Source organism: Cydia fagiglandana, chromosome 15 (genome assembly GCF_963556715.1).
Source record: "Cydia fagiglandana chromosome 15, ilCydFagi1.1, whole genome shotgun sequence".
NCBI classification, from domain to species: domain Eukaryota; kingdom Metazoa; phylum Arthropoda; class Insecta; order Lepidoptera; family Tortricidae; genus Cydia; species Cydia fagiglandana.
Genome location: NC_085946.1, coordinates 14,796,624 through 14,807,955, shown reverse-complemented (window position 1 = coordinate 14,807,955; position 11,332 = coordinate 14,796,624). Strand labels below are relative to the sequence as shown.

At 37.4% G+C, this 11,332-nt stretch overlaps 1 protein-coding gene across 1 annotated transcript; it reads right to left on the bottom strand.

Annotated features, from left to right (window-relative positions):
* Window positions 1-369: 369 nt before the first annotated feature.
* LOC134671118 (uncharacterized) lies at window positions 370-8,996 on the bottom strand. The gene is made up of 6 exons (XM_063528892.1): window positions 8,924-8,996; window positions 7,616-7,673; window positions 6,408-6,492; window positions 3,147-3,292; window positions 1,244-1,376; window positions 370-510 (listed from the first exon to the last, which is right to left on the bottom strand). Exons 2-6 carry the CDS (start codon window positions 7,664-7,666, stop codon window positions 413-415), a joined length of 513 nt encoding a protein of 170 aa, XP_063384962.1. The 5' UTR covers window positions 7,667-7,673; window positions 8,924-8,996; the 3' UTR covers window positions 370-412.
* Between the last annotated feature and the right edge of the window lie 2,336 nt (window positions 8,997-11,332).

The window sequence follows — 11,332 nt, the reverse complement described above, 5'->3', positions numbered from 1 at the left end:
TAAAACGGTATCAGTCACTTTCAGTCGCGCTCTGTTAAAAAGTGACGGATATTATGTCACGTCGATAAAACCATCCATATATAATTGGCCTGCAGTTTTCCTGTCGTTGACACGACAGTATCTAAGTAATTAGGAACAAAAACTCTTCTTCTGCCTAGCGTTATCCCGGCCTTTGCCAGGGTTCGCTTTCCTACTTGCTTTCCTCCACTTTGCGCGATCCTGGGCGTCCTCTCGTGTGAGCCCGTTCACGCTCATTATTATCTGCTTTCACGACATCAAGCCATCGCTTATTAGGTCTGCCTTGGGGTCGGGGGCCGAAATAGGTACAAAAACTAGGTATATAATTGGTTTAATTGTATAAGTGCCAGTTATATCTTCTGTGCCGGACTTGTCAGTTACAACAACCGCCTAATTAGCTCTCTATCAGACGGGAGTGATTCTTGAACATCGCCTCTCTGCCCAGCTTCGTGTAAGTCTTGTAAACTAGTACGAGGAACAGCGACTGGAGGACTGAAAACAGAAATAAATTATAATTAGGTAATTGGCGAAACACAAGAGCCTAGAAATTGGATTTCACAACGTTATACATTGAGCGTTAGATCTTTCATTATGTAATTATTAATTTTTTTCCTTTATTCTACGACTAGCTTTTGCCCACGACTCCGTTCGCGTGGATATATTTCTCTATACCTACACACTTTCAACCACTCTTTAACCCTATTTATTGGGGAATGAATTTTAAAAAGCATTGAAATTATTTTTCTCACTTTCTATTCTTTCTAATATTGTCTCTTCTTACGAATTCCATGTCGCTACTAAAATCGTTCTCGTTACAAACATTCAACCCCCTTTCAACTTTTTTAGAGTAATAATTTTTAATAACGGTTAATTTACTTTCTTGTGAAATAAAACGATGGAAACGGATTGTAATTGTATCATTGAACCATGGAAACGGATAAAGATGAAATAGGACTTCACCGGTATTACTCACCACAGCCGAGTAGGGAGAGCAGGCCGTCACGACCGTCGAACATTACCGCGGCTGTGACGTGGGCCGCCATGGCTGTCGTTACCACGCCGTAGATGAAGAGGTCTTCGCCCTGTATTACTCACCACAGCCCAGTAGCGACAGAGCCGGTCTGCAGGTCACGATCGTCGAAAAGTACCGCGGCTGTGACGTGGCCCGCCATGGCTGTCGTTACCACGCCGTAGATGAAGTAGGCGTTCACCCTATATTACTCACCACAGCCGAGTAGGGACAGTAGGCCGGTCTGTATGTCACGACCATCGAACAGTACCGCGGCTGTGACGTGGCCCGCCATGGCTGTCGTTATCACGCCGTAGATGAAGTAGGCCTTTACTTGCCCTGCCTTGCGCTGGAAAACGGGTTATAATTTATATGACATTCTAGAATACCCATAGAATACCGTAATAAACTGTTAACTAATCATCAGATCCCGTTATCAATGGAGTAACACGTTAAGACAAGGGTTGGCTAAAATATTTACCTTCATCCGTCTTTGGTGCCTAACTTCGCTTGAATAAAATGTTCTATAATCTAATCAACGCTTAAATGCCTCGCATTATAACTCAATCTTTCGGTTTAGCCCATGATGGACTAATAGATAGTCTACTGGCATTACGGTCGCCATTTGCACTTTCATGTATTGTGCAATAATGTTTAAATAAATAAATAAACTTTATAAACTGAAATAAATGTCAATATACTTAGAAAATGACCAAGGCCTCCAGTGCTTCAGGCTGGAATCGAACCGCGTCCTCTGCTATCGACGCAGGTGCCTGTGCCATTTGGCCACCGGGCCAAAGCGGCATAGGTCGAATTTATCCAAGTATATGCACTTCTTACTGAAGGCTTATGGCGGTTGTACATTGTTTCATATACTACATTTTCGTAGAATTGCGCTTCATAGAAAATGTTCCTCATATTATCATTTCATAGAATGATCAACTTCCAGTGCACTTACATTGTAGAAGCTGTACTTGTAGATTTTTTATAGTTCAGAAAATTAATGTTTCGAAATTCATGTCATAAAATTTCAGGTCGTATGTTATTATTCCTTATAATATTAAATTTATATAAAACTTGTTTCCAAGCCTGCATATTCATAGAATTTTGTTTCACATTTTATTAAACTTAATATTTACATTTCATAGAAGGCTCAGTAACTCAATACTTACTTTGTCAAAAAATAAATCATAGATCTTTGTAACCTAACCTAACGTAACCTACTTTTCTGGCAACAGTTTGTTTCTGCGGGGGTCGCAGTTCTAACCTAACCTAACTTACTTTTCTAGCAACCGTTTGTTTCTGCGAGGGTCGCAGTTCTAACACTTTTCTGGCAACAGTTTGTTTCTGCGGGGGTCGCAGTTCTAACCTAACCTACTTTTCTGGCAACAGTTTGTTTCCGCAGGGCTCACAGTTCTAACCTAACCTAACCTACTTTTCTGGCAACAGTTTGTTTCTGCGTGGGTCGCAGTTCTAACCTAACCTAACCTACTTTTCTGGCAACAGTTTGATTCTGCGGGGATCGCAGTTCTAACCTAACCTAACCGACTTTTCTGGCAACAGTTTGATTCTGCGGGGGTCGCAGTTCTAACCTAACCTAACCTACTTTTCTGGCAACAGTTTGTTTCAGCGGAGGTCGCAGTTCTAACATTACAATTCTTTGCATTGAGTTTCTTCTCAATAAATCTAAATGAAGTGCATAAGTTCTGAAATAATAATATTATGAAAGAAAATACTCGAACTAAATATTATATCAAACAGTTCCTATGAAACAACAATCTATGAAATCTGTGTCTACGAAACAAGAATACACGAAACATAACTCTACTGTTTGATAAGTTTCTAAATTTAAAAAGTTTGATAGTAATATACATTCAACTGAATTTCTGTGAAATATGTTTCAACCAAGTAAATAGTCTATGAAAAAATAATATTGGAACTAAAAGTATATGAACCAAATAATATATGAAAGAATTTCTGAGAAACGACATTCTATGAAATTTCTGTCTGTGAAATAGGGTGACACCGCTTATGGCGCCCCCAAACTTTAAACAATAAATGTCCTCATTCCCCAATATTGCCTGCTTAAAAATAATAAATTATTGCCGGCTAGACTTACGTTGGAAATTCCGTTGCAAAGAAGCACAGAAAAGATGAAGGAGATGAGTGAACCCAGCACCAGTATGGCAATAAAGGTCCCGAAAAACGTGTTGAAGACCTCATCTGATACGATATTTTGATATATTTCTTGGCTGCTGCCATCACCTGTACATAAATAAGTTTTTGGCAAAAATTTCATTTTTGGTACAAGCTTTTATCGCTGACTGTACTTTTCTTACGACAGACAACTAATACTCATTGACACAATTCTAAAAACCCCTAACACAACCTGCGTTGTTTCATCACAGAGTTCCTATGGCCACCTCCTGTCTCCATCATCAGATCAGCTCGATAGTACCATATAATATTGCAATATCATCCGATTTATATATGCATGCAAAATTTCAGCTCAATTGGAAACTGGGAAATGGATCAAAAACTTGCAAGATTTGATTAAGTACAGACCGACAGACAGACAGACAACGGTCAGGTGAAACTAAATAAAAGCTTGTAATAAAAATGGCGTGGTAAGACTATTGAACTATTATTATTACTAACGAACAGAAGAGCGCTGGTGGCCTAGCGGTGAGAGCGTGCGACTTGCAATCTGGAGTTCGCGGGTTCAAACCCCGGCTCGTACCAATGAGTTTTTCGGAACTTATGTACGAAATATCATTTGATATTTACCAGTCGCTTTTCGGTGAAGGAAAACATCGTGAAGAAACCGGACTAATCCCAATAAGGCCTAGTTTACCCTCTGGGTTGGAAGGTCAGATGGCAGTCGCTTTCGTAAAAACTAGTGCCTACGTCAAATCATGGGATTAGTAGTCAAGCGGACCCCAGGCTCTCATGAGCCGTGGCGAAATGCCGGGATAACGCGAGGAAGAAGGAGGAGTTGATCTTGTTTTGACAACAAACCATAGGAAGCGGAGCGTGGGTATCGCGACCCAAACGCGTAAGCGCCATGGATTTTAAGGCGCTTACGACGTTTTGTGCGCGTGGTACAGGTTAGGATTGCAACAATCGGCGCGATTCGGGAAGTGAATTAGAGATTTATTAAACATGAAATAGTAAAGATATGTGACGTTCTACGGCAAAAGGTACCATTGCCCCGGCTGAATACTGGAGCGGCGTTAATAATAGCGTATGCGCCAACCGCCATAACTGCCATAAGGTACCTTTTGACATGGAACGTCACATATCTTTACTATTTCATGTCTAATGTATCTCTAATTCATTGGCCCTAATCGAGCCGAATTTCATTGTTTGGTATGGCTTCTCTAAAATAATAATATATATGTATCTGAATCGGTAAGACATGGCTATTATTGCGATAACGTATGTTCTTGTACTGTATATTGCTTAAATTTACTAAGAAAGACAGTCCGTTTTTAAAGTTTAAACGGTGGGAACAATATTATACTATATATATATATATTTTTAGGGTTCCGTACCTCAAAAGGAAAAAACGGAACCCTTATAGGATCACTCGTGCGTCTGTCTGTCCGTCCGTCTGTCACAGCTAATTTTCTCCGAAACTACTGGGCCAATTAAGCTGAAATTTGGTACTGATATGTAAGTCTGTGACCCAAAGACGAATATGTAACGTCAACAAATGAATTTTAAACATAAGGGCGACTTTTGGGGGGTAAAAGATAAAATTTAAAAACAAAGTTTTGCAAACTATATCGTGTTACATATCAAATGAAAGAGCTTATTGTGGGAATTTCAAATATTTTATTTTATTAATTCACGATATAAAGTTTAGAAGTTATATAAGAAAATAGACATAAAATGACCATTCCCCCCCCCCCCTCTATTTCCGAAACTACAGGGTCTAAAATTCTGAAAAAAATACACAAAATAGTCCTTTACCTAAAGATGACAGGAAAACCTATGAGAAATCTACAGTCAAGCGTGAGTCGGATTTAAGAACAAAAATGCTTTTGCAAAATTGGTTTTTTAGGGACACAGCCGCAATGGTTTAAGTGAAACGGGATGTAGACAGCTATTGCGAAGGCCCTAGGCCGATATCCGCATAAGGCCGAAGGCCCGAAGCGTCCCGAAGAGGCGTGCCTTTAGCTTCAAGCGTGAGTCGGAATGACGACAAAAAATGCGATTAGGCTCTATCTGGCACACAGCCGGCGCATTGGTACTTGTAGTACTGATTGATTAGGTTACTATTGTTACGTGTTTTAAAAAGCACTATACAGGGTGGCCAAAAAATTAACTATGTGTATTCCCGTTACCAACGTGCAACCCCGAAATTGCGAGGAAAAATTTGGCTGTTTCACACATTTTGGCTGGTCCATTTTCTATGGGAGGATACATTTTTTTTTCGCGATTTCGGGGTTGGTCCCATAATAAAAGTTGTAAAGCTCAATATAATCCGAAAACCTCCCCGGCTACGGGAATGCACTTATTTTTTGGCCACCCTGTAGGTATTATCTCTCTTCGGCCTTCGCTTTTAAAACACTTGTGGAAGTTGTAGGAAGCGCGAACCCGTCGGACGCTTCGAGCTATCAGCCCTACGCGGAGCTCGGTCTTCAGTCTTCGCATTTGGACTCTTATACTACTGTTCGGTATTTAATCTTCCTATCTACCTAAGAGCGCTGGTGGCCTAGCGGTAAGAGCGTGCGACTTGCAATCCGGAGGTCGCGGGTTCAAACCCCGGCTCGTACCAATGAGTTTTTCGGAACTTATGTACGAAATATCATTTGATATTTACCAGTCGCTTTTCGGTGAAGGAAAACATCGTGAGGAAACCTGCATACATCTGCGAAGAAATTCTAAGGTGTATGTGAAGTCCCCAATCCGCATTGGGCTAGCGTGGGGACTATAGCCCAAGCCCTCTCGCGCTCGAGAGGAGGCCTGTGCCCAGCAGTGGGACGTATATAGGCTGAGATGATGATGATGATGATGATGATCTACCTAAGAAGCTACTTTGCATAGTTGCAGAGATATAAGCCATCACGCCAGAAAACTTCATGTTACATCTGGTTTGTGACTGACCCATTCGGGTTTTTCGTTTCACTCACGTCACGTTTCATGTACTTACAAAAAATTTTTTTTGAAAATTGTGTGATGTACGGAACCCTTGAACCGCGAGTCCGAACTCGCACTTGACCAGTTTTTTTTATTATGAATGGGCTTACTCATGGCCACAGACTAGCCGAGGCGTAGACGTGGCCTACGATGAAGCGAGCTCGCCCAGAAGGTGCCTGTTCACTCTTGATTTGATTTTTGATATTTATTTAAAGTGCCAAAAAGTTTAACTGACCTGTATAATTTGTCTGGCTTAAAGCACTGGTGATAAATATGAACATCAAGACAAGGCTCCCCAACAGGGCCAGTCCTGTGGTGATCTGAAAATCAAGACGTCAATTTTGCACAATGTACGTGGGCCATATGTAGGCCCGATTCTAAATTTAAGATACAGTCGCCATCATATATATCGGAGCGGCCAAGGTGCTCACAAATATCTGAGCACGCCTCTATTGTCAAGGCGTTAGAGTGCTTGTTCAGATATTGTGAACACCTTGGCCGCTCCGATATATATATATCTGATGGCGACTGTACGTCAGTTAATAGATCTAGAAAAGATATGGATTAGATACATATGTCAGTGTCAAATGTGACGTTTCTTCAAACAAAAACATCACATTTGACACTGACACATCTAATCCATATCGTTTCGAGATCTATATATTGACGTATCTTAAAGTTCGAATAGGGCAGAAAGTTTCTGGATTCTGATATATGTGACGACTTAGATTTAGATTTAGATTTATTTATTTCATAATATTAAATTACAATATAAATTATTTTACACTAATCTATACGAAATCTATCTAAATCTATCTATATATCGAAATCTATCTTATTTTTTCTAAGTTCCAGGAATTTTCAGTATGCCCTAAGTATTCTGTTTTAAAATTAAAATTTACGCAATAAGTCTTTGATTGCTCTTTAGTATCACGTCAAAAGACCACGAGTCGCGATTCTAAAAGACTATTGTAATTTGGCTAAGATTCCGTTTCTTAGCAGTTGAAGTTTCAGAATAATTTTAAGAGGGACATAATTTTACAAACTAGGGGCCCGATTCGAATTTTGAAATAGACATCTATTAGATATCTTATAGACATCACCAAGATACGATTACGATATGTTTAAGATCTAACCTGTCAAAATTGACATTTGTGCGATTCTGGAGATTCTCTTGAACGATTTCCACAGGATATGACTTAGAGATCCAATTCACATCTACCTAATAGATATCTTACTCTATCTAACGTAAAAGTGACATTGGTTGCCCGAATTGGGCTGCAAAAGAGAACTAGTTGATATCTAAACTATAACATATCATCTAGTACGTGTCGTCTCTTGTGAATATCTTGAAGTTCGAATACGGCAGAATGTGTTAAGAACTTAAGACTGCCTAAACGGAACATATATTTTAGGTACTTGCTATACTAAAATAGCACTTACTGCATTTACGATGGCCAGGGCAAGGCAGACATCTTCAATGCGTATCCTCATCTTAACCCTGAAAACATTATTTATTTTATGTACCTTTTCACACAAATATTTATTTATTTATAAGGTAGATACAAACATTAAAATAAAATTAAACCTAATACTAAATAAAATAAAATAAAATTAAAATATGTCCAAGAAATTGGGCCCTTTTATGTAGGTATTTAAATGTAGTTCAAGTGAATGACACAATAATATTTTACTATAAGTACATAATTATATTCTTTGTTTATTACATCTGTATCTAATGATAGGTATACATTGTACGCAATTTAATAGCTTCCTTATCATGAAAATGACGCATGGGTCTGTCCGAGGTATGGGTGATGGTGGGTGGCGTTAACATAGTGATATTTAATACCTAAAATAACCTTTACTTTTTAACATCAACAGAATCAACAGATACTGTCATTATCATGATCATAAATCATTTATATCCTCTAGCCGCCCAGAGACCTATAAAAAGGTCTCCTGTTCCATTCTAATTTGAACTTTGTGTTGACAAAATAAAATTTCATTTTGCTTGGCTAGGTTTGACGTATGGGCCGCTAGAGGATATAGGTACTTGAAAAGGGTACAGTCACAGATGTTACGTAGACAACAGCTGCTGCTACTGCAACCATCATATTTATCCGTACAGGAAGGAAACGTTATAGAACTGGAGACCAAGTTAACTTTGCACAGTGTCTGAGTATGGACTTGTCACCATAACGTCATGAAAATAATAGTATTATTTAACACTTTTTCAAATTCACAGGCCAACTTTCCAAAATAGTTTTACACGTCTCTATAGTTCGTTTTTTTTAGCATTAGAAAGAACTTGCAAGAAGGTAAGCGATTTTGACATGTCTATTAATTGAAAAACGCTTTTTAAAATTCAAAAACTATTACTGATGAAAGCAGAAGAATATAAATGATCGTATTAGATTCATAATTGTTACATATTTGCCGTAACTTATTTTTAAAATGTGTTTTTCAATTAAAAGACACATCAAGATTGTTTACCTAATTTCTAATGCTAAAAAAAACGAACTATAAGACACGGACTAAATGGTCTTGTTAATATATTTTTGGAACTTTGGCTTGTGATCTCGACCGTACCTATTAAATTAAACTCTAAGTGCCTACTCTTAAAAGATGTATTTCTAAACCACTAATTTCAATACGCTATGAAAGAACTTTGATATATTTTCAATCAATCAATCAATCAACCGATTATAAACAAATAACCCTTACCTAAGTATTTAAAAAAGTACTTACAGTTTCAATTTTATTTTGTTTATCACAATCCACAACTGACATGCGTTGGGACAAACTCCGGAGTGGCGACTGGTATAAATAGCTCAATGAGACTGCATCTGTGTCCAGAGTGATTAAAATGGGAATATCGTTTGCGTTTGTAGTTTATGAATATTGTGTGTGTGGACAACACATTTCAATGCAGATTATCTGCTTGCAGAATTTTGCTGAAAGTGACTCAATCGATTTTTTGCTGAAGTAGAAGAACAATAGGTAAAAGGAATATTAGGATAGGTTAGGTTAGAACTCGACCTATTTATAAAACTAAACTGCTTTATAGTTTTTAATGTAGGTTAGGTTATCTTTTATAGATAAGTACCTACAAACTGTTAACAGGAAATCAGGTTTTAGAATTGTGACACTTTAATTAAGACAACCGGTAGTCGTTGTTATTTTGTGTATTACATATGTCATTTCTTAATTTATAATGTTAGTATATATGGGCGTGGAACCAGTAATGGGACAAAAAACATAATTCCTCTAAAATAAGTATCTAAAAGTAGTTTATAAACACTGGCTGTATATTATCATATATAAGAGTCCTAGAGCTGTTTCAGTTTGAAGTTTCATTAAATTTGGTTGCTTTTTAAGAAATTGGCGTCAACCCAAAAGTTGTCGTGTCACTGAAAAAAAATACCACTACGAATTCTTAACAACTTCGCTAAGAGAGGTGAGTTAATTTATTAAACTTCAATTAATTAATACTTGATGAAAACTAGAATGTGTTTTGTTAGTTGCATTTACCATGAGATAAGGTATACAACACACTATGTTGTGAGACCTCAGATGTAAAAAAAATAGTGGTATTTGGCCCAATCCCATTATAGGAGCTGTAAAACTGCGTACCTCCTATGATGGGACAATTGACAGAATGATGCTTGCCATGCCATAATTTCATGTTTAAACAATACAGAAGTAAAATGTAGTTACGAAATATGTCAATCAGGAGGTATTTCTCGGACTTCGGATAAATTAATATCGTTTTGCCAAACTTTTATTTAACTTGCCCTGTTAGTTAGTGTGGATCCAATCTTGGTAGCTGAATTTGAGCCACTTTTCGATTTCTGATTCAGTTGAAATTTTGTGTAAGTACGTAATTAAGTATGCAAATCGGATGATAATGCAATATTATGATAACATGGACCTTATCTGATGATGGAGACAGGAGGTGGCCATGGGAACTTTATCGCAATAAACCCTAACTAATTGTGTTTGGGTACCTATATTAGAATTGTCTCGATGGATCTAATACAATAATAATTGGCTGTGGAAAGAAAAAAACATTCAGCGATAAAAGCTTATACCAAAAATTATTTTTTTTGCCGTAACTTATTCCCCATTTCAATATTTTATACTGATAGAGCAATGTCCATTATAGGGGGCCCATTACTGGATCCACGTCCATTACCGGGGGCCCATTACTGGAGCTTTGGTGTCCATGACTGCAGAAAAAAAGCATAGTTTTAATTTGTTAAATATGTGGAAACTAATTGCTGTATCTTTGATACAACACGCCTAAAACATGAAAGACGGGTAGGACTTTCATCTTTTAACACGCTAGAAGCGGTAGACCATTTACATGTATACGGGAAATATCATAAATACTCCAAATTTCCTCTTAAATGTCCCATGACTGGTGCTGTTACTATACACCCTTTTCAAAAACATATTCAATATTGCAGATCATGTATAATTTGAACATCGGTTGCAAATGTGCATATATTTTAGGTTAGGACACGTAATGGCTAGTTAAGCACCAGTTATCAAAATCAATTTGTGTCAATTAGGATTGTTCATTTTTTTTCAAATGTTCTATTTCGAAAACCATTTCGAGATATAAGGTTTTTAAACAGTTTCCGACATTTGCTGCGATATAATAATTGAGGATTGAAGATATTTCAACAAATATCCTTATGACCTTAGTTTGACCTTCTCCTGGGCTGAATGTAAAGTCATTGCATAATAAAAGTTATCGAACCATAGTAAATAAATCCGTCACTCACGTATTGTCAAAGTTATCATTGTCATCGATTGTCATAACAATATTTTTCAGTTAAACCGCTGCGCTTGTTTGTTACAATTTGATTTATAATTAATATCTAAACAGTAGATTTCATTGCTTAATAATATATCAAAAACCTTGTTCCTATGTGTGGGAATGATTCACAAAAATAATAGTTCGAATCCACGAAGACCTACGACGTGAAAGATGGTGCCGTGAATTAAACTTGGAATACCTACCTACTTCACGTGTTACACACAGTATTGCTGTGAGAATCACGTCGATGTAAGTATAAAATTAATTTTAATTTACTACAATTAAGTATTTAAAAGCTCACTTTATTGGTAGGGTCGTGGTATCTATTTATT

What these genes read in the sequence shown, in the direction of transcription:
- LOC134671118 (XM_063528892.1), bottom strand. Translation starts at nt 7,666, where the DNA reads ATGAGGATACGCATTGAAGATGTCTGCCTTGCCCTGGCCATCGTAAAT. An exon ending in AAGCCAGACAAATTATACAG is followed by an intron (nt 3,293 to 6,407) that starts GTCAGTTAAACT and finishes ATTTATGTACAG; the next exon opens with GTGATGGCAGCAGCCAAGAA. An exon ending in ACTGTCCCTACTCGGCTGTG is followed by an intron (nt 511 to 1,243) that starts GTGAGTAATATA and finishes TTCTGTTTTCAG; the next exon opens with TCCTCCAGTCGCTGTTCCTC.